This window comes from Mesoplodon densirostris, chromosome 2 (assembly GCF_025265405.1).
Source record: "Mesoplodon densirostris isolate mMesDen1 chromosome 2, mMesDen1 primary haplotype, whole genome shotgun sequence".
NCBI classification, from domain to species: Eukaryota; Metazoa; Chordata; class Mammalia; order Artiodactyla; family Ziphiidae; genus Mesoplodon; species Mesoplodon densirostris.
The window spans coordinates 116,750,280-116,775,986 of NC_082662.1; the positions used below are offsets into that span (position 1 = coordinate 116,750,280).

General features: G+C 56.5%; 2 protein-coding genes across 9 annotated transcripts in view; one reads left to right on the forward strand and one right to left on the reverse strand.

The window, feature by feature from the left end:
- Positions 1-243: 243 nt before the first annotated feature.
- Positions 244-12,226, forward strand: LRRC71 (leucine rich repeat containing 71). The gene is made up of 15 exons (XM_060088293.1): positions 244-491; positions 4,031-4,180; positions 4,509-4,634; positions 4,736-4,811; positions 5,033-5,110; positions 7,177-7,245; positions 7,473-7,632; positions 7,718-7,801; positions 7,892-7,981; positions 8,660-8,806; positions 8,988-9,081; positions 9,432-9,520; positions 11,235-11,346; positions 11,711-11,832; positions 12,087-12,226. Exons 1-15 carry the CDS (start codon positions 329-331, stop codon positions 12,204-12,206), a joined length of 1,680 nt encoding a protein of 559 aa, XP_059944276.1. The 5' UTR covers positions 244-328; the 3' UTR covers positions 12,207-12,226.
- Positions 12,227-14,256: 2,030 nt separating this feature from the next.
- ARHGEF11 (Rho guanine nucleotide exchange factor 11) overlaps positions 14,257-25,707 on the reverse strand; it is a 114,854-nt gene continuing 103,403 nt past the window's right edge. For 7 of the 8 annotated variants that reach the window (XM_060090768.1, XM_060090774.1, XM_060090773.1 and 4 more), the window contains 13 exons: positions 25,576-25,693; positions 24,508-24,686; positions 23,860-23,935; positions 23,373-23,540; positions 22,461-22,551; positions 21,209-21,334; positions 20,689-20,750; positions 19,517-19,735; positions 18,823-19,179; positions 17,622-17,750; positions 16,436-16,683; positions 15,996-16,185; positions 14,257-15,405 (listed from right to left, as the gene is read on the reverse strand). In XM_060090768.1, coding sequence (XP_059946751.1) covers positions 15,347-15,405; positions 15,996-16,185; positions 16,436-16,683; positions 17,622-17,750; positions 18,823-19,179; positions 19,517-19,735; positions 20,689-20,750; positions 21,209-21,334; positions 22,461-22,551; positions 23,373-23,540; positions 23,860-23,935; positions 24,508-24,686; positions 25,576-25,693 — 2,022 coding nt within the window. In that variant the 3' untranslated portion in view covers positions 14,257-15,346. The remainder of the gene's footprint in view (positions 15,406-15,995; positions 16,186-16,435; positions 16,684-17,621; positions 17,751-18,822; positions 19,180-19,516; positions 19,736-20,688; positions 20,751-21,208; positions 21,335-22,460; positions 22,552-23,372; positions 23,541-23,859; positions 23,936-24,507; positions 24,687-25,575; positions 25,694-25,707) is intronic. The other variant, XM_060090775.1, reaches the window with a different exon arrangement.

Genomic DNA, 25,707 nt, shown 5'->3' on the forward strand with positions numbered 1-25,707 from the left:
CTGCCCAGGCTCCGCCCTGGCCCCGCCCCTCTCGGCTGCCCTAGTTCCGTGGCTCCGCCCTCCGGGCTCCTCCCGCCCCCTGATGACTCTGTGGTGCCCCCTGTCGGCCTCGCGTGCGCTCTGTGGTTGCCCCTTGCCCTCGGGCCCGCCCACCTCGCTCGGTTGTCTTGGAGAGGGACGCTGAGGCGACGCCGCGGCAGGCGGGTCCCGCCTGTGGACGCGGAATAGAGACCCTTGATTCGGCCACCTCCAGGGCGAGCCCCACAGAATCCCGTCCTGCCTCCTTGCCCCCGTGAGTGTCCCCAGAGTCGCTGCGGACGGCACCAGCATGTCGGGCGAGGCGAGCGCACCACCGGTGGCCTCACCCAGGGCCCCGCGTTCCGGGATCCAGAAGTCATCCGGTGCAGTGACCAGGAAGGGGGACCGCGGGGCCAAGGAGAAGCCGACGACCGTCCTGCCGCCGGTGGGGGAGGAGAAACCCCAAAACCCTGGTACGCTGGTGGCGGGGTTGGGGGAATCAGGCCTCTAGGGTTCTCCGCGCGCTCCCACCAGCCACTCGTCGCTGGGGTTAGCCAGATTGGATGGGGCGTCTTCGTTGTGCCAGGCAATGGCGGGCGAGACAGACGAGCCAGTAAATAATAACAGAATTTTTGGCGCTGAGGAGCGCTGTGTGGAAAAGGGCTCCACCAGCTGAAGTTCAATATGTGAATGTAACTAGCTCCTGGCACATGGCATGGGTGTTATAAGTGGTCACCGTTATGAGGTGTGCACGTGTTATTAGGCACGTTTCTTCTCTGTAGTATGGAGTCCTGCCCTGCCTATTACTGGGAGGCACAATAGAGTTGATGGTGAGAAAGTATTTTATAAACTGCAGATTCACTTGTTCACTCAACAAATGTACACTGTGCACCCACCCAAAGCGCCCTGCTCCATCCTGGGATATGAATCACAGTTTTAGTCCCAGCACAGTTCCTGAAACTCAGCTTGGCAGATGTTTGAATTGAACTTGATCTTAAAGAAGCCACACTCTGGTTTGGGATGCTGACAAATACAATAAGATGTGCTAATTTGTATCAGAGAAGAAGGTCCAGGGAATGATGGAAAGACACAGGGGCGCTGCCAGGAGGTGACTTTGAGTTTAGTTTTATAGATATTCATTCATTTATTCAACAATTACTTTTTGGATGCCTGCTCTGTGGTCAGGTCCAATAGAAAGAGAACGAGATGGACACAGTCCAGCTGGAATGGAATTTACATTCTCTAGGAAAAGAAAACCATTGGAAAAGTATGCGTATGAGTGTGGCTCTTTATGTTGCAAGTGATAGAACCCCAACCCAAATTAATTATCCACAAAGGGGAATTGATTGGAAGGCTTCTTGATTCAAATCTACCAGCTTTGCCTTCAAAGAGGGACAGGAACTTGCTGTCTCTGGACTCAAGGAAAAACAACTTGGGAAAAGACTGATTGTCACACATTGGTCAGGTGCCATCTCCTTGTCAGTGCTGGTGGCTGGGGGGGAGGAAGCTATGGGAGCTGGAGAAAGAGCATTTTCCAGAAGGAGAGACAAGACAGGATAGAATCTCTTACAGATATGAACCTAGTTACATTAACACACACACACACACACACACACATACATACATACACACACACTCACACCACTCTGGCTGCTGTGTGGAAAATGGAGTGGCAGAGGGAGAGAATGAAGGCAGGCAGCTGAGTTACGAGGCATTTCAATAGCCCAGGTGAGGGACAGTGGTAGTTGGACTCGGGTAGTGAGGGAGATGGGTTAGGCTCCTTGGCAAAGTACTTCCGAGGTAGAAAAAGAGTTGGTGAAGTAGTGGATGGGGTGGAAAGTGGGGAAGGTAGCAAGAATGATTCCATGTTTCTGTACTGGGCACGGGGTGGGTTAAGGTGCCATTCATGGAGACAGGCAGGCCTGAAGGAAGAGCACGTAAGAGATCTCCAAGGGGTGATGTCGGCTGAGCAGCTGCATGGAAGCGTGTGGAGGGGTGAGAAGATGTCAGGGCTTGAGATGTGAATTGGGGAGCTGCTGATGTTTGGGTGCATTTAAGTCCTGGGAATGAAAGAGATTCCCCTGGGGAGGGGGGAGTGGAACCGGAGACAGGAAAGGGCTCAGGATCCAGCCTCAGTGATCTTAGAGGAGAAGGAGCTCCCCCAGGCAGGGGGAGCCAGAGGGGTCGGAGAGAAAGGGAGTGATAACAGGACAGGGCCACAGGGTCACAGCGGCTTTAGCAGCTGCTATCGTGTGTTGTGGCAGGGCTCAAATGGGGTAGCGAGTGAAGGCAGTTGTAGGAACGTTGATAGATTGAGAGGACATCGCATCTGGTGGCTTCTATTTCTCAAGGAGCTACGAGGCAAGGTCATAACGAGTGTGAGGAGGGAGTGTGGGAGGGGAGGAGAGCAGGAGCAAGGCCCTTTCGGAGCTGTGCTGCCCACTAGGTCACTGCTAGCTACAGCCCAGTGGTGGAACACTTCCATCATCCCATTACGTCCTGTCGGGCAGTGCTGGTTTAGAGCAGCGGTTCTCTCTGGACCATCTTTGGCATCATCTGTGAGCTGGTTAGAAATGCAAATTCACAGACTCTACCCAGCCTATGGAATCAGAATTTGGGGGGATGGGGCCCAGCAAACTGCTTTAACAGGCTTTCCTACTGATTCTTACAGAAAGATGTTAAAGTTTGAGAACCTCTGTTTGGGGAAAGATGGTGTGAGTGAAGCAAGGAAGGACTGAGGGCCTCTCCCAGCAGAGGGAAGAGTCCGGGGAAGCAGGCAGTGTGCAGGAGTCAGCTGTACAAGGGGCTCCCCTAGCCTTCCAATGCCTCCTCTCATCGGCCTCGTCCATTCTGCTAATGTCTCTCCGGTGTCTGTGTTCCCCCTGACGTCTGGGTGCCTGTGTCTCTCACCCTTTTGCCACGAGAACCCTCAAACCTCTCTGCATCTTGCCCCACAGTGCTGAGCAGACGTCCTGCCAGCCCCCCTGCACCCTCCTGGTAGGCTCCCTGCTGTTGGCTGCAGGGGTTCTGTCGGGGGGCACAGTCCCTGCAGCGTCCGCTGCCTGTGGGGCTCCAGGCTGTCCTGCACTTGGAAGAGCAGGCTGGCACCAAGCCCACCCTTCTGCCTCCAGTTTCTCGCCTTTGCCAGGGACACCCCTTCCCATCTCAAGGAACCACTTCTTGTTGGGATGCGCATGCAGGAGCAGGAAAGAGCAGGGGTCTTTGGGGACTCAGGCACCTCAGGTTTGCGTAGCCCTCAGGATGGGAAGTGGTGGGCATCTGTCTGAATTAATAAAACTCTTGAATGAGTTAAGATTTCCAAAGCATATCTAGAACAGTGTGGGACAGGAGTAAGTGCTATATCAATGTTTGCTGAATAAATAAAAGCCTACCACCCTGCTGGGCCTCGGTCTACCCGAGTGCGGGCGTGGGGATGGGGGTGGGAGCGGGGGCAGGTGGAGAGGTCCTTCTGCTTTCCTTCCTTTGCTCACATCAGGCCTGGGCCTTATTTATCCGTGTGACCCTGGGCAGTCCCTGCAAGGAAGGAACGTGGGAGGAGGCTGGGCTGGGGAGGCGGAGGCCCCCCAGGGAGCGGAGAGCGGGAGTGGAAGCGGCCTTGACCCACGGGGTGGGTGGACGAGCCGGCACATAAAAGAGGCGCCCTCATTGTCTACATTCCACGCCCTTTAGTCCCCTTCCTCCCAGGTCTTGATTTCCCAGTTTCCTCTCAAGCGTTTTCAGTGTCGGTCTCTACAACGCACCTTACATGTTAAAAATGGCTGTGAGGACGTCTGTCTCGATGGAGGGGCCGCTGCCCGCCCAGAGGCCCGAAACCCCGCGCTGACGAGCGTGGGAACGCGGCGCAGTGCGCCGATCCCTGGCGGGCGGGGGCGCAGGGCTGGGTGGGACGTCCTTTGGTCTCTGCTGCCCTCTGTTGGCAGCCTTGGGCTACAGGCGGCGGGCGTGGCGCGGCGCTGCGCTTCCCCTCCCACTCTCGTCCCCGCCCCCACAGAGGAGTACCAGGGCACCGGCGTCCTCGAGGTGGACTTCGCTGAGCTCTGCACGCGGTGGGGCTATACGGACTTCCCCAAAGTGGTCACCCGGCCCCGCCCGCACCCGGCCTTCGTCCCCTCCGCCTCTACGTCGGAAAAGCCCACCGTAGGTGAGTGACAGTGGAGACCCCGGGGTGTCTGCCAGGCCTACCGCGTCCATCCCCCATCGCACGGCGGGTCGAATGGCGGGGACGCAGGGCAATGTGTGTGTGAGTGAGCGGGGTGGATTCAAGGGGGCTGGTGGGGAGGTGGGGGCGGTCTTACGTCGTCCTTTCCAAACCCTCGCAGATGCGGGTCTGGCGGAGTCCTCCAATCCCGCGGCTCCGTGGGAGCCCTCCCGGCCTCTCCGGCTCCCGTAGGCCGGCCGGGGCGTGGGGTCCGGGGGCGGTGACTCTGCCCCCTCCCTCCTCCCCCGGCTCCTGGCACCCTGCCTTCTAGACGAACAGCGGCTGTCCCGGTCCTGCAGTCTCAACAGCCTGGAGAGCAAATACGTGTTCTTCCGGCCCACCATCCAGGTGGAGCTGGAGCCCGAGGACAAGTCCGTGAAGGAAATCTACATCCGCGGTGAGGTCCGCCCCCCACCCCCACCCCCCGGTCCCTGTCACCAGCCGTCCACCACTGCACCCCTCCGGGCCTGAGGCGCCTTCCTCCTTTCCCTTCCGCAGGTTGGAAGGTTGAGGAGCGGATCCTGGGTATCTTCTCTAAGTGTCTGATCTCCCTCAGCCAGCTTCAGGCCATCAAGTGAGGGGACATGGGGGTGGGGGAGGGGCAGGAGGCCAGTGTTAGAGACGGGCCACCAGTGGTCTGGGAGAAAGAACTGAAGGGGCACGGAAGGCCCCCCCTGGGGACTGTGTGGAAGGTGATAAGGAAGAATGTGGCTGGGGTGTCAGGGTGGCTGGAGAGGACAAGGTGGGAAGGAGGTGGTGCTCCAGCTGCGTTTCTGTGCTTCCCCCCATCTCCAGCTTGTGGAAGGTGGGGCTGACTGATAAGACCCTGACCACCTTTATCGCCCTCCTGCCTCTCTGCTCATCCACGCTCAGGTCAGCAGAGGGGAATAGGCAAGGGGGAGGCTACCTGGGTAGCCTGGCTGGCTGGGTGGTCAGAAGTGAGCAGTTTGGGGACAGGGGTGACAAGTTCCAGCTCCTGTGGCCTGGGCTGGCATCCTTGTGGAAAGAGGGTGCTGCTAGTGTCTGTTGGGTTTTGAAGCTCCCATCTGACAAGCAGTGGAGTCCCCTTTTCTGCCTACTCTGGTGCCTAAAGAACCTACCTTTGGGGCCTTATCCCCTCCTCTCCATCAGTCCCACCACTACCCGCTCTCTCCCTGGAGGTTCCTCACTGCCTGGTGTCTGGCACTGTACTAGGGACTGGTTCTTATCCTACAGGAACTGGCAGTCCAGTGAGGGAGGGAGAAGGGCATAGGAGTGGATACTGCAGGGCACTGTGGGGACTGTAGTGGTGGAAGAATGGTTCATGAGAGACATGGAAGGCTGCCTGGAGGAGGTGGTGCTAAGCTGAGCCTTGAAGGAGTAATAGGAGGGGGTCCCGCAGGGAACTGGGAAAGGGCATTCTTGTATAGGAGGGAGCCAGAGCAAGGTGTGTAGTAGTATAACTACAGGGGTGGTTGCTGTATAAAGGACACAGCTGATTTGGCTGCCCTTTGTTGAAGCTCCACCAGCGCCCTTGACTTCTCCCGCTTCACAGAACCCACCGTCACTGGCTTGCCTCCTCACTTGTCTTCCTCCTGTAGATGGGATGGATGCTTCTTGAGGGCAGGGATTTTGTCTCCTTCAGCTGGAGGTCCTTGGGTGCTCTTTGTCTTGAACACCACAAAACACATATTGTATTCCATCGCGGGAATTAGAAACAATTTAGCCAGCAGGAGAATAACTATAGAATTCATCTTAATATGTAAAAATGAGTCAGATCAACATGATAAAAATAATTTAAAATAAATGCAATCAAGTTTAGATGCTAGATGAGCCAGGCTGAAAGGTTGGGCAAATATCATGAGAGAAACTTTTTTTAAAAATTAATTAATTAATTGATTGATTGATTTTTGGCTGCGTTGGGTCTTCGTTACTGCGCGCGGGCTTCTCATTGCTGTGGCTTCTCTTGTTGCAGAGCATGGGCTCTAGGAACATGGGCTCCAGTAGTTGTGGCATGCGGGCTCAGTAGTTGTGGTGCATGGGCTTAGTTGCTCCGTGGCATGTGGGACCTTCCCGGACCAGGGCTTGAACCCATGTCCCCTGCACTGGCAGGCAGATTCTTAACCACTGTGCCACCAGGGAAGTCCCGAGAGAAACTTTTTTTAATAGAGAATTTTCCAGCCATTAGTTTCATTTTTTTCTTGTGACTTGGAAAAACACCTCCATTTTCTCAGTACTGTTGGAGAAGCCACTGCCTTGTGGAGGGGTCATGTATTGGGTACCTATTGCTGTGTAACAAGTTACTTCAAAACGTAGTGGCTTAAAACAAGAAACATCTATTATCTCACAGTTTCTGTGAGATAAGTCCGGGTGTAGGTTAGCTGGCCCCTCTGGCTCAGCGTCTCGGTGAGGTTGCCGTAAGGCTGTTGGCTGGGGCTGGAGCATCTGCCGCCAGGCTCACTTATGTGGCAGCTGATTGGCCACAGTGCCTCCACTCGGGAGCCTTTCCACAGGTCATCTGGGTGCCCTCACCACTTGGCAGCTGGTGCCAGGGTTGGAAGCCACAGCCTTTTTGTAACCTAAACTTGGAAGTGACAGCCCATCGCTTTTGCCATATGCCATTCATTAGAAGTGAGTCACTAGGTCCAGCCACACTCAAGGGGAGAGGATTACACTGGGGCACGGATACCAGGAAGTGGGGATCACTGGGGTCATCTTAGAGGCCCCCTTACCACAGCTCACTAACTCTGGGGAGTAACCCCTTCACATGGCACACTTCTGGATTTCTAGTCTGGAGAACTGTCACATATAATTTCCTGTATCAGGGAGTTGGGCGGGGGGGTTGCATCCTTTGCCTCTGTTTCCAAGCTGCTTCCCAGAGCCCCACCCTTCTTCTTTGTCCCCTTCCCTCGTCTGGCCTCAGTGGTGCCTCCTGGGTCTCAGATTTCCCCCACCCTCAGGAAGGTGTCTCTGGAGGGGAACCCGCTGCCGGAGCAGTCCTACCACAAGCTCATGGCAGTGGACAGCACGTGAGACTCCTTTCCCTCACCCCCTTTCTCTGGGCCTGCCCCCCATTCCAAGTCACCCTTAGTTCCCACGCTCCCTTGCCCCTCCAGCACCTCCCCAAGCACCCTCAATTCCTGCCTCTCCACCCTCAGATTGAACGGCCCTCCTCATGCCCCCATTTTCCGAGGTTCTGGGGAACGCCCAGGACCCCGTGTTTCCTGTGACCCGCGTTCTCCCTCCTGCTGCCCAGGATCGCGCACTTGTCTCTGCGGAACAACAATATCGACGACCACGGGGCGCAGCTCCTAGGCCAGGCTCTGTCCACGCTGCACAGCTGCAACCGGACCCTGGTCTCCCTCAACCTGGGCTTCAACCACATCGGTGACGAGGGCGCGGGCTACATCGCAGACGTGCGTGCGAGGCTGGCAGGGGCCCCCCGCGCGAGCTGTGGCGGCCCGGGGCTAGCCGGCTCACTGCCCCTCCCTGCCCCCTCAGGGCCTCCGGCTCAACCGCTCCCTGCTCTGGCTGTCCCTGGCCCACAACCGCATCCAGGACAAGGGCGCCCTGAAGCTGGCCGAGGTGGGTGTGCGGGCTGAGCGGGGCCGGGGAGCGACCCCCACATCCTCCTGCTCCCCGGGCGGCTGAGCGCGAGGTGCCTCCCCGCCGCAGGTCCTGCGCCCCTTCGAGCTGACGCACACCGAGGTGGTGGAGCGCCGGCGCCTCCTGCTGGAGAAAGGTTCGCAGGAGCGCTCGCGATCGGTGAGGAGCGCTCGGAGCCTGAGACCTGAGCCCTTGGAACCGCTTCCCAGGTTGGCTGCTTTCAGCCAGCTGGCCGAGTCTTAACCCGTCCTCTCTCCCTGTGTCGTGACCGTTTTTCTCTCCGACCTCTGCACAGATCTAACAAACGTTTGGGTTCTTACTGCAGAACCACTCTGCGGGCGGTAGAGTGTATTGGTTAGGATGACTAGATTTAGACTGCAGGGACTTGGAATCTGGCTCTTCCACAAAACCGCTTGGGACCTTGGGCATGTGACTTAACCTCTCGGGCCTCAGTTTCCTCAGCTGTAAAATGGGGATAACTGTACCTAGCTCATAGGATTGTTGACAGGATTAAATGAGTTAATTCATCTAATGCACTTGGAACAGTGCCTGGCACTTAGTTAAAAAAAATGTCAGCTACTATTTTCTCCCTCTGTATGAGTCTGAATGCCACCTCCCCCCACCCCCAGCTCATCCCTGGGTCCCTGTGCCATTTCTTCCCAACAGCACCTGCCCCAGAAGGGTCCCAAACAAATTATGTTAGCATTTAGGCAGGGAGATTGGGGTAGGGGTGCTGCCAGTCCGACTGCCACCCAGGCATGAGGCTTCCCCTCCCTCCTCACTGGGGAAGGGGCGCCGGGTTCTTCCTCCTCCATCCCCTCCCATTTGTGAGCACAGCCTTCCACCTCTCGACATGGGGACGACTCCAAAACAGAGCGTGAGAAGAATCAGCTGATGGGGGTCAGCAGTTTTGCAATGGTGGAGAAAGACAAGACGCAGACAACGAAGACCCCTAAGGGTCTGGGCAAGAAAAAGAAGTCCGGGGTAGGTGTGCTGTGGGCAGCAGAGCCCTGGGCGCTGCAGGAACAGGGGAGGAAGCTTCCTTGATTTGCGGGTGGGGCGGAGGGAGGAAGCCCTTTGAAAGTCCACCTCTGGCCCCTCCCACACCTGCTCCCCATCTGCCAGGGAGGTAGGACTCTCATCTCTCTTCTTATATCCTCCACAGGAAGTGGTGAAGAAAGAGGAGAGGTCAGGGTCTGGGCAGTCACCCACACAAGGAACCCCTAAGAAAGAAGACTCCACAAAGGCAGGCAAGGGGAGTAAGTGCTAGCACCCCTCTGCGGCGCCCACTTGGTGTGGAGGAAGGAGGAGCACGGGGAGGGATGCGGGAGGCCTGCGCTGAGCTAGACTTCTCACCTTGATGTCGGAAGCCCCAACCGGCCCCATCCACGGCACTCCACACCGTTTCTCCTGGGCTGAACCCCTGTGGCCCTGCCCTCGGAGAAGAAACCACCTACCTAGCTGGGGGTCCCCCCTCCAGCTCTATTTCTGTTGTACCCAAACCCAGAGTTTGAGGAGTCCCCTTCCTCACCCCAGTCCATTCTCTCTGGGGAAACTGAGTGGTATCAGAGGTCTGCACTGTGTATTCTGGCTCCTCTTCCCACTCCAGAGGTAACCATCCCTGAGCAGAAACTAAGCAAGGGAAAAGGGACCAAGACTGGGAGCAAAGAGAAGCGCAGCATCCTCCTGGAGTCAGAGGTAGGCTGCAGGAGAAGCGGGGTGGGGGACACGTCCCTGGGGTCCAGTCCCCCAGCCTTCCTGGGATGGAGTCTCCAGCCCTGTACTGTGGCAGCAGCCACTTCAACTCACATTGTGTCCTTAGTCCTGGCCCCCTCCCTAATCCAACCTGGGCTTGCAGGGGGTAACAGAGCTCAGTGCCCCCTCCCCTTCTACCTTTACTTGCTTATTAGGAGCCCACACTTTTGATCCTCTGCCTCAACTCAGTCTGCTTCCCAAAAGGCCATTTGTTCCTCACCACCACACCCATGGTTGCTTGTACAGTTGCCCAGGGAACGAAGCACATTCTCCTTTGCCCCTGCCAACAGCTCCCCAGGAGGGCAGGGTCTTTTCCTAGTCGTGGTACTACCCCCACCCTGTGCACAGCTACTTGAGACCCTCTCTCCTTTGCTCCTGGAGCCTCCCTTTTCTATTTAAACTTGGACCAACTTGTTCCTTGCTTTGGAAACCTTCTTGGACTGCTGACTCTGTAGCTCCCACCCCTCCGCAGTGGAGTCAGCTAACCCTAACGCTAACCCGAGGGCTATCTGTCCTTACACAGGCGTACCTTGTTGTATTGTGCTTTGCAGATTTTTTTTTTTTTTATACAAACTGAAGGTTGGTGGCAACCCTGCGTCGAGCAAGTCCGTTGGTGCCATTTTTTTCCAACAGCATTTGCTCACTTCATGTCTCTGGGTCACATTTTGATAATTCTCTCAATATTTCAAGCTTTTTCAGTATTATTATATTTGTCATGGTGATCTGTGATCAGTGATCTTTGATGTTACTACTATGATTCCCCGAAGGCTCAGATGATGGTTAGCATTTTTTTAGCAGTTAAGTATTTTAAAATTGAGGTATATACACTGTTTCTTTAGACATAATGCTATCGCACACTTAGACTGCAATATAGTGTAAACGTAACTTTTACACATACTGGGAAACCAAAAGAATGTGTGTGACTCGCTTTATTGCGGCTGTCTGGAACCGAACCCACAATATCTTTGAGGGTATGCCTGTGTTCTGTCATCAAAAGACCTCCCCACCTTGGCAGGGAACAGCACCTCCACTTTTAGGAGTCTCCTCTGGCACCCAGGATAAGATCTTGCAAAAGAGAAAAGTCAGGTGGAGAAAGCGGGCGAGGGTTGCTTCTCAGTGCGTTTTCTGCCCCTGCCCCAGGCTTGATCCAGGCTGCTGTTTCTCCCCAGGACTGTTGCATTTTCCTCTCATCCTGCCTTTAACGTCATCTCCCTCCAGTCCATCGCCCTCATTGCTCTCCCTGTTAGGAATTACTTAGTGAATGCCAACACACTATTTCATGCCTTTGCACCTGCTGCCACTTCCCCCCTGATCTTTATCTGACAGGGGCCACATACTATTCAGATGTCAGCTCACAGGCCACCTCCTCCAGGACACATGCCGAGACCCGCTAGCTGTGCCTCCTCTGTGCCCCCGGAGTACTGAGCTTCCCTCTGTCAGCTCTGACAGCATACTGCATTACTCTCTCTCTCTCTCTGGCTCCCCTCCACAAAGCTGCTGCTTGAGGGTATGGGCTCATTTATCTTTGTATCCCCAGCACCTGGGACAAAGCCTGGACTGTAGCTGGCCCTCAAAGCATGTATGTTGAATGAATGAATGAATGGCCTGTTGACCAGCTCCCCTCTCCTCTGCTGCAATCAGTATTCTGCCTTAGCAGCTGGTTGGGGAAGCTACTGAGATGGTCAACCCTCTTCTGGAGCCCGTGGAGCACCGAGATGGGAAAGTTTTCATGCCTGGGAACAGGGTCCTTTTGCATCTCAACCTTCTCCGTACGTTTGCCAACCCCCCCACGCCCCGCCTTCCTGCCACAAGGCTAGCTGGGCCCCATGCGGTCACAAGGGTGTCCCCGCCCTGGCTCCACAGAGCGGAACCTGGTTCTCCAGTGGTTGGGCATCATGATGGTGAAGGCCCTCTGGCACGGGGCTTTGGGGTGGGGGTGAGGGAGGTCAGACAAAGGAGGCATCAGAGAAGTAGAGCTGGAGTGAAATTAGTCCTATAGGTAAGTGAGCTGGGGAGCTGGGGGAGCAGGGGCTTAGTTTTGGAGGAAGAGGGTCGCAGAGGGTGTCCCGTGAGGGTGTAGGCAAGAAGGAGGTTGGCAGTGTCGGAGGCCACGTCGTCTGCTCCTTCCACCAGGAAACCGCATCACAGAGGTGGGGCTAGAGGCCTTCCTCACCGCAGTGCAGTACCAGGCACAGTTCTCCAAGTCCAAGAGCGCGTCCAAGGGCCCCGTGGGGCTGCTGTGGCTGTCCCTGGCGGTGAGTCCCCAGGGACTGCAGCTGCTGCAGGCAGCTTGTCTCCCCATTTCCAAGACAGGCCTGTAGTTTCCCTCATTCTTTTTTATCACAACACAGCCTTCATCTCTCTTGCTGTGAGATAGGCAGTCACACTCCTTCGCCTTTTCTCCATGTCCCCCAGCCCCTAACCCACCCTGTCCCAGGAGATGTTTTTCTCCCAGATGATTAACCTTCATTGCTTTTGTTAGCTATCAGCCTTCCTTTTCTTCCTTCAGAAAAACTGCTTCTCCCCACAATGTCCTGCGTACACCACGATCCAAGAGCTGATGCTGCCAAGGGACCCTGTCAGTGAAGCCAAGCACAAAGAGGAGGCGGCTGCGGCTTCCTCCACCTAGTCCCCTCCCACCTTCTACCCAGAGATTCTGGGCCACAGAAGCATCTCCTTTCCATGTGTGGGTTGGACCTCCCATGGGAGAGCTCAGATCATTAACAAAGTCTATTGCTATACTTTTTTCCTTGAGGCTGTCTGAAAACTTTGTCCCAGAACTACTGGGAATATTTGGACTTTGCGCCTGTTAACAGCGTGTTGACATGGCCAGAAATGGCCGAATAGCTTTATGGTTCTGCTGGGGGTGATCTCAGCCCCTCTGGTGGTGGCCGACCAGGGGTGTTGCTCTCCTGCCTCCTCAGGACCTAGTTCTTGCTTGCCCAGACCAGAGTCACTACCTGTACCACCCGTCCCCGTTCCCTGGAGGACATGTGATACACAAGGGTTTGCATTGCCTCTGGTCTCAGAGGCAGAAGGGAAAGACTTGGGATAGTAACCAACACGCACAAGCTGAGTGGAAGAGCGGGTGGGGCAGAGGCATGGAGCGCGGGCTCCACCCTTCCACCCTCCTGGGTCCCTTCCCCCTTCTGCTGCTCCATCTGGCCCACGTGTCTGGACTGGTTTGGAGGAGGGGCAAGGGCTCAGCTTATGAAAATGTAGAGTTGTCAGGCTGCTTTAGAGGGGGTGCTGAGTCTCTTGTCATCTACGTAGCAAAGTCCAAGCACTAAACACGAACCCTAATGACACCGCCTGCTGCTGTCCGCCGCCTGAAACCAGAGCCACCCAGACAGTGCGGGGGCCGGAGGAGTCAGGAGAGCTGGGGGCCCCGACGCTTCACCCTCAGTGCTGCCTCCACTGAGATGACCCAACCGTGCCCCAAGAGCACAGGGCTGGCTTCTGGGGAGCTGGCATCCACTCTTCGGCGAGCGTCCCTTCTTCACCTCTGGTCACATCCTCGGCCCCGACTCCGCTTTCTGTTGCCTGGACAAGAGCCCTGCTCTCCCAGCCAGCACTGCCTCTCTGCGAGGCTCTGTGGCCTTCAGGCCGCTCTCTGCCTCTCACCACCTGCGCTGCTGCTCAGCCTCGCGGCGGCTGGCTGAGCTTCTGCAGGGAGCAGCTCTTTGAATTCCCAACGCTGAGCACGTAGCAGGTGCTCTCCAGTAACGGCCAGCCTCTCCAGTTACCCCTGCCCGAGGCCTTCTAAAGCTTCAGTGGATCCGTGCAGTTCTTGTCCTCACCCCTACACTTTATCAAGAACGAATCGTGTATTAATTCTGATGCCCAACTAGACTGTAAGCTCCCAAGGTCAGCACTCAGCATCATGTTGGGTTTAGGAGGGAAAACATTAGTTAGGGGGGAAAGAGAATTTGTCCCTTAGTCCAACAATAACGGCAAAGAGAGGCAGTTTGAGTGGTTACCGTCCTGGGGGTGTGGCCACGTCTGATGAGCTGCTTCCAGGGGGTGTCGGAGCCTGTGGGAGGACGCGGAGGGCCGATGACAGCAACTGGCCAGGCCTCTGAGATGACCCTCCCCTGTGTATTGCCTTTAAAGTCCTGAAGCTCACTGAAGGCAACTCATGAGGGCTCTTGATTCTGGGGCCACTGCGTGCGTGCATGTGTGCGTGCGTGCGTGTGTGTTGTCTTTTCGTGTTCTGGCCATGGGGGCTGTATCGCTTAGTCTGAAGTTCAGTGAAGTGCACAAATGGAACTTCGGGAGAGAATATGGCAAGGCCTGGGTCTGGGGCTGCCTTCTGTTCCCTCTATTCAATTCCAATCAGTCTCAGAGGGAACAACCACAATATCTTTTTTTTTTTTTTTTTTTGCGGTACGTGGGCCTCTCACTCTTGTGGCCTCTCCCATTGCGGAGCACACGGGCTCCGGACGCACAGGCTCAGCGGCCATGGCTCACGGGCCCAGCTGCTCCGCGGCATGTGGGATCTTCCTGGACCGGGGCACGAACCCGTGTCCCCTGCATCAGCAGGCAGACTCTCAGCAATTGCGCCACCAGGGAAGCCCAACCACAATATCTTTGATCACAGCAGTTCCAAGAATCACACACACACCACCACAGTTGAAGAATATTTAACTTTTCTTAAAAAAAAATCTTAACCATGAAAGGAAGAAAATAAGAGTATACATTATTTTAACAGCAAAACAGTCATTTCCATATCTGTATTTTATATATATTATATATATTTATATATATATATATGTATATATACACCTAGCACAGTGTGTATATTCTATTAGTCTGTGGGGAGTGGAGTGGATGTGGTAATAGGGGCCAAGGCTGTGGTAGCCCCTGGGGATGGTCCTAGGTTAGTTTAGGGACTCCAGCATTCAAACCCCTACCCCCACCTCCCTGGGGCCCAGTTTTCAGCTCTGTACCTGATACACTGGTTTTCTATAGGGAGAGGGTGGGGCAGGGTGGACACAGGTGGGGTAAGAAGTTCCCCTGAAGATGAGAAGTCCTAGGAGGGAGAGAGTAGCTCAGCACCGAGCTGCAGAGGCTAGGCTCTCCGGCCAGGTGGGCGGGAAGCTGGAGGCCTTCTTGCCTATGGGAGGGCGGGGGCCCGGAGCGCTAAGGGCTGGCTCCACCTTTGGGCCCTGATCCTGGAGCTGGGCTGCTAACAAAGAGATACAAGTGAACCTCCTCTTCCCTTTAGCAGTCCCTCTGTAACTGCCTTCGGCACGCCAGGATCAGAAACAAAGAAGGTCGAGTTATTTACAATAGCAAAGATGCACATACAATACATACATATTTATAGGAAACCAAAGTGACAAAGAGAGGAGAGGTGGAGACACCCACCCCAGCCTTGGGGTCCTGTGGAGAAGGGAGGGGAGGAAGAAAGTGCATTTACACTGGAGCCGCCTCCTTTCACCCGCACTGGCTTGTCTGAGGGCACCCACACATACAGGCGCGCACACATTCGTGGGACGAGGGGGGCCTTTCAGATGCAGTCAGCATGCTTAGGAGACACAAGGCCTTGAAGGGTTGGGCTGAAGGGAGGGGAAAAGACACTGAAACTTGACTCCAGTCTGAGCAGACCAAGCAACAAGCGCATCTCCCCGGGGTCTTGGCTGGAGCTGTCTCTCCAACCGCCTGCCTCCACAGCGTGGAGGTTTGGGCTCTCCCCACCCTGTGCCCTGCCTCAGGCCAGTCCCTAGAGGAGGAGTCGGGACGCGGAGGATTCGGTGGTTTGGACAGCTACAGTCCTGGAGATGTGGCCGCGTCCGCTGGGCCGTCTTCCAGCGGGGCGTTGGGGCCTGCAGGGATGTGGGGATGGCAGTGAGGAGCTGGCCTCTGAGATGACCCTCCCTCTGTTCCGCCTGCAAGTCCTCAGGCTTGTGAGAGCAGCTCTTCAGTGCCATCCTTCCGTGACAAGGCATTCTCCTCCTCCAGAAACCCTGGAGTTCCCTGTGCAACCCGGAAAGGGCTGCCTACTGAACCCCACTTCTGTTCTGTCGGCCCCCAAAGCCCACGGGTAGGTATGGGTCTGTCTTCCTGAGCTGGAACACAGCCGTGGCCCTGGTCCATGCAATCTGCTTCTGAACCACTTATTAAGAACAGGTTTCAGATGTGAGACGAGGCTCCCCCTGGTTTGTTATCTCCATAACCCAAGGGAAAAGAGGGTTCAGTTATAAGTTTCCCAGTTTTAGGGGAGCTTCTGTGGGCCTTTCCTAAAATGACCTCTTTCTGAAGCTGGGGGAATGAATGAATGAACTGTACTCAGGGGGAGATGAGGCCCCTTCTCAGAACTCCCTTCCGTGTCCTCACACTGCATGGCAGTGCTTCCTCAGGAGCCGGAGGCCTTGGCCCTGCACACCCCACCCTAACCCCGGAGGACTTCACTCACCGTCCTCAGGGCAGGGCCCCAGTTCGCAGCTGTCCCTGGAGTCAGAGGCCAGGTGCTCCTTGGCTGGAGGGGACAGGGAGCTGTCTATCCATCTAGCTGCCTCTGTGTGGAAACCGCCCACAGGCGTGGTGCCACCAGACGACTCTCCCCCGAGGGACCCGAGCAGCTCTTTGTGGGCCAGCTCCATGTCCTGGAAGAGTTGTAGAGGGACATCTGCTCTCAAGCCCCTCTGTTCATGAGCCCCTGGGGAAGGGGCAATGCCCTCTTATCCGTGGGGTCCAGGGGGTGGGTTGGTTGTGCTTGAGGGCGGCTGGGTGGGCTGAGGGTAGAGCCCCAGGCCAGGATCTAGGGCTCCCATGGAGACACACTGTGTAGCTCACTCACGTGGGTGATGGGTCTCGGCGCAATGGACTGAGGCCTCCAGGGTCCCAAGCCCTTACCTTGAGCCTGTTGAGCTTGACGGTGAGCTGCTCGATGGTACGGAAGATCATGCCCACGTCCCTGAGGGCCAGGCTGGGGGGAGAGCGGCCCGGGCGCCTTTGATCTCCATTGCCTTCCCGCAGCGCGGGCCGAGGTGCCGTCTGCCAGGCAGGGAGGCCATCAGGCTGGGAGGGGCCCAGGCGTGCCCCCGAGGGGTCAGTGCTTGAGTCCAGGGGTCCTGCCGGCATGCTCACGTAAAAGCAGTTCCCTGTCCCCAGCAAGACAAAGCGATTAGGAGGCAAACAGAGAGGAAGTCTAAGCCATCTTCTGCTCCCCTGGTGTTCCCCAGGCCGGCTGATGGGGCCAGGGAAGCCATCCTGCAGACGAGCTCGGAGCAGGCTGGCCTTGTGCTGCCTACCAGTCTCCCAAAGGCCCTTCTCCGCCAGAGAGCCTTTGAAATGGCGACTTTGCTCGGCTTGGCCCAGAGCAGGGGAGACACTTAGTGGTGGAAGCTAAGGGAGAAGGGGCGGGGTGGTTGTGTTTCTTCTGGGAAACAGGAGTGGCTCCTATTCCCAGAAGGAAGGGTAAAGAGGGCGTGGGCTGGTTTTCGGCACTTTTGAAGAAGAGCAGGCGGTAGCCTACTTCACTCGGCCCCACCTCAGGCTCTGCTGCTGAGCTTGGACACGGGTGCCCCGACTGCCATCTATTTCACGATCCTTGAGGTACCTCAGCTCATCAGAGGGGGTCGGGGACACACAGAGAAGGACGTAAGGCTGACTGACAGGGCAGTAAGCATAGGTAAGTGCCCAGGAGCTTGGAGGGCCACGTAGGCCCTTTTCCACAGTGACACTGGATTGTGGCTAGTGTCGGGGAGAGGTGGCTCAGAATGTCAGGCTAAGGACACCGGGCCCTGGGCACTGGGCCAGGCTTCCCCACCCCCTTTCGTGACTAAGCAGAGCTGCTTAACCCTACTGCTTTGAATGGGGCCTGCGCCGCTCTCGGCACAGGGGCTGGCACAGGGTCTGTTCTCCTGTCTTCAGGCCCACGTCCTACTCCTCACCCATTCCAGACAGTTCAGGGAGTACGTACGGAGGTGTGTGGCCACGTGACTGCAGGCAAGGGTCTAACACCTGAAGCCCAGTTCTGCCCCCGTGGGCCCGCATTCTAGCCCTGGCCTGTCTCTGGCTCCAAGGAGAAGTTCATTACCCGTAGCCTTTGCTCCGCCTTCCACTTCGGGTGGCTCAGGCTCTGACTGGCCACTCTCTGGTAGTGCAGGGACAACTTTGCTGCCTGCCACCTCAGCTGCACCGACACCACCACCAGGGACAGTAGAGACTGAGAGAGAAGGAGAGGGAAGGGAGAGAGAGTAGGAAGGAGAGGGAGAAGGAAGGGGGGAGGGAGCGGGGGCGGAGAAACAGGGAAGAACAAAGTGAACGCAAGATCACACATGATTATACCCCAGGGAGCTAAAGAGAGCCGCTCCACCAATTCACCAGAGGAGAGAGAAGGGAGGTCAGGTCCCAGAAACCCAGGAGAGCGCACACACCTTGGGCAGATGGAAAGAAAAACGCTCCTGGAAAAGGAGGCAGAGCTGGGCACTAGGGGAGGAAAGGAGACCACCTAGCACTAACGTGGACCACCCCCGCCCTCAACCCCTCGAGAGCATCCCGTGCTTCGGTTCATCTTTCCTGCTGCACTCCTCAGACCAGGCTGCCCTCTCTTCAGCTTACTCTTCCCTCCCTCCCCCGAGCTCTGGCCAGACAAACCTGCCCTGAGCCCCCATCCTAGCCAGTCTTGGCTTTTCGTGTCTTACCGTCCACGGCATTCCACAAGCTGGGCGCCCTCCCTACGTCCCTGCTCATTCACCACAGCCCCACACTCCCCACGCGTCTCCCCAGCCTTGTCCTCAGCCCCCAGTCTTGGCTCCACCTCTAGTCCCGCTGCCACCTCCATCCTACACGCCAATTCCTTCGCTGCTATCTGGAGTGACTGGCTGCAAGCATCTGCCCTTGTCTTTCTGGGAATGAAGCTCCTGAGAAGAGCCCCACTTTTCCTTAGAACTGGAAGAGCAGTGAAAAATGCTAGCAGAAACTTTTATTGACAGTTGATTTGTGCCAAGCAGGAGTAATATCTTTATATTGTAGAATGAAGTCCAGAGGTGATTCAGATTTTTGCCTAAGGTCACATGGGTACTAAGTGATGGAGCTAGGACTTTGCACCTCAGCTGTCCGACCCCAGAGCCTTTGCATGATAGCAACATGTCTCCTTTCCCCAGGATCTGGACGAGCCTCTGCACACATGGTTTGCAGGATAGAGGCGGGGAAGGAAGTAGCCATCTGGAAGACTCAGCGCTACCCTAGCAAAACTGGGCATGTGTCTCTCCAGTGGACACCCCAATTTATTTTACCTTTTCTCACAACTTTGTAATTTCCTGTTGCCTCTGTGCTCGAAGCTTCTTCCTCTGGATTCCTGTCCAGCTCAGGAGATTCCCAGATCCCAGAATTTCTGGTCCTTGGGGGCAGGTGTTCCAGAGAACAGAGAGCCATGTCCTCCTGCTGGCCCCGCTCTGGCCCTGAGAGCCGGGCACTGTCCCCTTCACCCCCAGTGGGAGCTCGCCCTGGGGAGCCTGGGTCCCAGGGGTGAGAAGTGATGCTGATGACAGAAGGTGTAGGTGTCAGGTCATCCTCGGGCTCCCCAGAAGTCTGTGGGTCCATGGGGCGACCTGGCAGCAGGCTCCACAGGATCAGGTGCCGCAGGTTCTCCACTGGAGGAGAAACAGGGCGATGGCTTCTTAGAAACAGGACTACACACCTCGCCAGTCGGGGGAGGGTGCAGAGGTGGCAGGAGGGCCACTGCTCCCCTCTCCCACAGCCATCTTGGTGAAACTGCTTCAGTCACAGGGTGGAGCTGGGGGACTCTGGCCAACCGGCTGGGTGGGTTGGGGGGAGAGGAATGACAACTGTCTCTCTGCATCCATCTCCCCTCAAACACAACAGGGAGAGCCTTTGAGCAGGTAAGAGAGTGGGTGTCTGCCATGGTGTTCACAAAGGCCATGCTACTGGGGCACCGGGGGCTGACGGTTGGGGCCATGAGGCACTCACCGTCCTCCAGGGCTGCATCGGCGAGTCCTTCCATGAACAGAGGGCCTGGGAGGGGCAGGAGGATGGGGTCCCTTGTCCTGCTGCCCCTGTTCTCTCCATCCAGGGAGGCAGAAGGGTGAGGCAGGGTACCCAGCTCCTCTTCTTCTGTGCTGCCCTCCTGCTCGGGGCCCTCTAGCAGGACCGGGTGCTTCCCTTTGACCCTCTGCTGGGGCCCAGTGCCTGTTTTGGATGGGAGGACAGTATAAGACAGGGAAAGAGAGAAGGCATGTATGGGTTGATCCCAGGCCCAGCTTTGGGTTCAAGGGGCTGGGAACATTGGCTGATTCCACAATGTTTACTGAGCACCTACTATGGCCAGGCACTGTCCCAGGCTCTTGGCATACATCAGTAAATAAAACAGAGATCCCTGCCCTACGGAACTTAAATTCTAGTGGACGGACATAGAGAAAAATAAAATAAGTAAGAAAATTGTCTAAATAAATTAGAGAAGTGCTACAGGAAAGAAGAAAACATAGCGCAGGGTGTGGGAGATCAGGAATGCTGGTATTAAACCGAGTGGTCAGAGAAGGTATATTGGTGCAAAGCTGACACCTGCACAAAGACTTGAAGGGGGTGCGGGAGTTAGGAGAAGCATTCTAAGCAGAAGGAAACAGAAAAGGGACCCAGCCAGGGAGCCCACCGGGGAGGTTTCTCTCTAAACATGAGACCCTAAGTTATTTCACATAAAAACCCAACGAGAATTCTGTCTGAGACCCTCTTGCCCCTGCCAATCCCATCCCGGTGACTGTATCTTCAGCCCTTTGGGCTCCCTATCCCTGCCTTCACAAGACTCCTGTGCCTGCAGATCTGAGTGCATTCTGCTCTCCGTTAGGCACCCCCGGACCTGACTGCCCCTCTCTTCCTCCCCTGCTCGATACCTGGCACCCAGAGAGCCCAGGTTGAGAGCTCTGTTCAAGTGAGCTGGTCCACATTCGCTTCAGCCTGTTCTCTTTCCTCTTCCAGACTCTTTCTTCCTCACTGTTTCTTCTCTACTCTTATCAAAACCTCACACCTCTGGCGGCGACGGCCGGCCCTCTCCCATCACCCCCACAGGCATACCTGGCCACCCCCCTACTGTGCCTACAGAAAATGGAATGGGTTGGGCTCCCACAAAGACAGCTCAGGGGACTTACCTCCAGGTACCGTCTCAGGCTCTGGCTCACTACGGAACACCTCGGAGTCATCCAGTCCTACCCTGAGGGAAGAAATAGCCAAGGGTGAGAGAGGATCGCCTGCTGGGAATTCTGGCTCTCTGCCAGCCAGGAGGAGGTGGCCGGTGTCATGAAATTCCACTCTGGCCTCCTGAGTTGGGATGGGCAATGAAGGAGCAGGGCCCAAGGAGGGAGGGGTTTAGACTCCAGCACCTGCCATCTGGCTGGCAACCCGGAGGGGAGGGTGGGTGTCGGCCAAGCTTCTCCTGGTCATGATTTTATACCCCCCACTCCACTTCAGGCACAGTCTCTACTACAGCCGAGTGCGGGGCTGAAGGGGGAGAGCAGACTGGGATGGAAGGCAGAGATGTGAGGGTACCTTCTGCCACCTGCCCGCTGACGTCTGCTGCTGGGGCTGCCCATCCCCAGGGGTAAAGGGCTTAGAAGCAGCAAACAAGTGGCCTGGAGTGGGGATGGTGAGGGGGCCTGGAGGGCTAAGCACCTGCTGGGCGTGGGGCTCTGGCGGGCTGGCTCCTGGGGGCCTGAGGGCGGCGGGTGGACGGGCTTTGGGGCGGCTCCAGGGTGCCTGGTGGCGTTCCGCACAGCCTCTTCTAAGAGCTCCATCCACCTGTTGCTCAGCAGGAACAGAGAGGACTGGTGATGAGAACAGGACCGAGGCACACAGCCTCTCCCCTTACCGACCCCCTGCGTCAGAGCTGCAAAGCCCTTCGCCAGGCCCTGCTCTGAGGACCCCCTCTGCCCAGCGGGGGTCCCCCCTTCCTTGCAGTCCTGACTGGCTGCTCACATTGGGTTACATTACTTGCAGCTACCAATTACTGAACACCAACCCTCTGTTACTAGTTGTGCTAAGCATTCTATATCTATCTCTCTTTTTTTTAAATTAATTAATTAATTTTTGGCTGCGTTGGGTCTTTGTTGCTGTGCGTGGGTTTTCTCTGGTTGCGGCGAGCGGGGGCTACTCTTCGTTGTGGTGCGCGGGTTTCTCATTGTGGTGGCTTCTCTTGTTGCAGAGCACGGGCTCTAGGCACGCGGGCTCAGTAGTTGTGGCTCGCAGGCCCTAGAGCGCAGGCTCCGTAGTTGTGGCTCGCGGGCTTAGTTGCTCCGCGGCATGTGGGCTCTTCCTGGACCAGGGCTCCAACCTGTGTCCCCTGCATTGGCAAGCGGATTCTTAACCAACTGCGCCACCAGGGGAGTCCCTCTATGTCTCTTCTTTCTCTCAAAATAACTCTCAGGAGGTAGCATTATCCACATTTTGCAGATGAAAACCCGGAGCCTGAGAAACTGCCTGACTCAACCTATCTCCTCCCGCCGTGCCACGCTGCCTCTGGCTGGCCACTGTTGGGAATACGGGTGAGTGAATGCCCTGGTTGGGGACGAGGGTCCCGGACGCTAATGCCTTTGAAGAATGTGGGCATTTGCAACGCTTGATGGGGGAAGGGAAGAAAAACCCCAGGGGAAAGGAGCGGGGCCAGAGAAAGGAAAGCAGCCTCAGAAAGGCTGGAAGACTGCTGGGGACTCCTCCTCCCTAGGGCAGGCCTGCTCATGGGGTCAGGGGTGGTGACACTGTAAACCTCTCTACTCCTGTCTTATCTCCCACTTCCCCTCAAGGCCCCGTCCTGTGAATGCTCTGGGGCGCAGCCCTGGCCTCCCTGTCCACATCCTCATACACCACCCTGGTCCCAAGGGGACGGCAGTTACATGGGACCGCCCACCCCCCATCAGGCAATCCTCACGTGTTCTTGTCTGATGACGTCAATGCCACCAGCTCGTAGATCTGGGGTGGGCCCAGCTCGGAGGTACAGATAATGAAGAAGGCCCGTTTATCTGTGTGAGAGAGAGAGAAGGCAGAAGGGTCTGCATTGGGGGTGGCAGAGGCATGACTGCAGCCTGAGCCAAGGCGACAGAGTGCGGACTTGAAGCCCTCACCCTCAGCCAGCTGAAGAATGCAGCACCAGACGGACCTGGGTCCTCAGAAGCACTTGGGGCTCGCTTACAAAGAGGACAGAGGCAATTCTGGGTCCCCTAATGCCATCTTCACAGCCACCCCCATTACCTCTCGCTTTCCGAACAGCGAAGGCTGAGGGATGTACGGTGCTTAGGGTTTATGAGACTACATCATACCCATCCTCCCTTTATACCCACCTCCAAGAGACAGATATCACCCCCCCGTGTGATAGATGAAGAAAGCGAGCCTAGAGAATCTGGTTGCCTGGCTCTTGCTCCAGAGCCCTTCTTGTACACACTCTGCTTCTCACTGAAATGCTCTGAGCACTGGACCAGGCTCTGGACTGTGGGTGTGTCCGTCTTCTGCAAGCAAGCTCTGCCCATCACTTTTGCAGCAGGAAGCCTTGTCCTGCTCTTCTCTGCCCAATTCTGCTACCTCATCCTCAGCGCCCACATCCCATCCCGCCTGAACCACGCTGTCCTCCCTCATCTTGGTCCCCATCCTACCCATCACCCTAACCCACGTTGGACCACATCCTCCTGCTTCAATGAGTCAGGGCTAGGAGGAAAGGAACACAGGTGGGCTGATAAGTTCTGTACAGCCCCAGATCGGCCCCGCATCACCCAGTGCTCGCTGGACACGAGGAACAGGGCTCATGGCCCCGGGTGTGGGCCGGCTGGGACTGTCTCCTCACGGGTACCTGTGGCCACGGAGCGGATGAGCACGGCATTGAGCTTGAGCACTGGGCTGAAGGTCTGCTTGCTGTCCGAGGAGCCCACGGCTGTCTTGCTGTGGCACTTCAGCAGCAGCTTCTCATCCTGTTTCTGCAGCAGCACGAGGAGGTCCTCCAGCAGCAGCACGTGGAGGTCTGGAGGGGTGTGGTGCTTGTGAGGTGTTCTCTGTTGCCCACTCATCCCCCACTAACACATGGGGTACCAGAGGCTCCTGGGTAGTCATCTCCAGGATCTAGGAAGCCCTGGAGTCTGGTGACCTCTGATGGCTTTGTTTTTGGTCCTTCCTCCCCATGCTGTGCTTAAGGAGCCCTGAGCTCTCATCCCCAGTCGTGTTTCAAGCTGCCTCCTTACCATCCCTTTAGAGCACCGGGTACAGGGCTTATGATCCAGAGAGGGAAGAGCCCAGGGGCAGTGCCCTAGATTCCCTCTTGGCCCCAGTTCCCTGGCACTTACCCAAGGTCTTATCTTTGCTGATCCTCCAGGTCAGGGGCCCCTCATGGATCATCTTTCTGGTTGTAAGATCCAGACTCTGTTAAGGAGACACCATTTATTCAACAAGTATCTGAAAACCTAGACATTGTGCTACGGTGCTGGGCATCAGTGGTGAACAAGAGTAGTCCTTGCCCTCACACTCCTGTGGGGGATGCAGACAAGTAAAAAGGCAACTACAAAGTCATGTGCCACGTGCTGTGCTGGGGGATATGCCGATGGTTCTGGCAGGGGCCTCTCTACCCCCTACTACATGCTGTGTACTCTCCTGGGATCACTCTGCTTTACCTGCCCTTTCCCTCAGCTTTATGTTCTCCCAAATGACCTTCACCTTTACCTTGAGTTTACTCCCATCCCCTGCTCTCCCAGACTGAGTTCGAACATCTGGCCTTTATGGTAGGGCTGTCTGCCCTTGTCTATCTCGGGATGGGGTGACAAAGGTAACGGGGGCTGTGTGTATTCCAGGGCCCCCGTCGCGCCATCCTATCACAGACAGGCCCGGGTCTCCTCCCCTCCACCTTCTCCAGGTCCTGACCGGAGCTCTGCTCCTAAGGGCGCCCGAGAGGCACGTGCACATGTGGGGCTGACGATGCTGCAGCCTCAGCCTCCTACCTTGAACTCTGCTGCCAGGGGGTTGCTGGCCCTCTCCAGGGAGGTGGTATCCAGGCGTTTCTGGTAGCCCTCTAGACGGTGCCGGTTCTCTGTCTGCTTCACTGCTTCATTCACATACTTGAGAATTTCCCGGCACTGATCCCGGGCCCGGCAGAGTTTCTCGTGCTCAGAGGTGCCACCTACCCATGGGGCAGAGAAGAGGTGGTGAGGGCTCCTGCCTGAGAAGTCTGTCAGAGTCTGAGAGTGCCTGGCTACCAATAGCCACTGGCCAGTCACCAACCAGCAGGGATGGGTGTAGATACGCCACCCTTGCCTAACTTGGACCTCAATCGTAAGGATAACTTGTACTGAGGGTCCTCGTGTTTCAGACCACGGCTCTGAAGACACCCACAGCTCTTGGGAATTCCTGCCTAGACCACAGCCACTCTACAGGTGTGGAGGACAGGAACGGGGACAGGGACTGTGGGTGATGACGGTGATGGTGTGTGTCTCTCTCTAGGAACACCTGTTCAAATCAGGTTGTGGTTCTTCCCACTTCTACACACTGACGCCAACATCCCAGAGTGGAGGGTGGTGAAAGCTGCTCAGGATCCCAGGGACAGTGACAACCTGGGGTTAGACCCCCCTATTCAGGATGGTCCCCTACTCCTGTGGAGTAAGCATGCATGGCTGTATCTTTTGTGCATCGCACAGAGACGTCCAGCAGGGGGATCAACAGGGCTAAAATCCGGCCACAGCCTCTGGCGTGGGACCACGATCCTCAGAGCAGCCAAGGTGCCCTCTGTGCGCTAACCTGTGTCACTCAAATGCTTCCCTCTGATCTGCACAGAGGCCCCACACAGGCCAGAGGCAGCCCTTACCTCCTCCTGCTGCTCAGCACCTTAGTTTTGCCAAAGCACATTTACAATCGTTACCTTCTTTGAGAGGGACCATAACAACACAAGGATGCAGACCCTGAAGACCAGAGAGGTCGAGTGACTTGCTAAGGACACAGAGCCAGTCAGTGCTAGACCCAGGCTCTGAGCTGTGGGCCGCTGCCTCCACACGGCAGCCTTCTGCGAGCCCTACCCTCCGTGTGCTTGATGATGTTCTCCAGCAGCAGTGGGTACTTGGTGAGCCGCTGCATCTCAGAGATGATGAGGTCTCTAAGCTGCAGTCGCCGGCACTGCGGGTGGCTCTCAGCCTCCTAGACACAAGGAG

Bases quoted from the DNA above. Each gene is read 5' to 3' on its own strand.
- LRRC71 (XM_060088293.1), top strand. From the start codon at position 329: ATGTCGGGCGAGGCGAGCGCACCACCGGTGGCCTCACCCAGGGCCCCG. The intron at 4,635-4,735 runs GTGAGGTCCGCC...TCCCTTCCGCAG, and splicing joins GAAGGAAATCTACATCCGCG to GTTGGAAGGTTGAGGAGCGG. The intron at 9,082-9,431 runs GTAAGTGCTAGC...TTCCCACTCCAG, and splicing joins CACAAAGGCAGGCAAGGGGA to AGGTAACCATCCCTGAGCAG.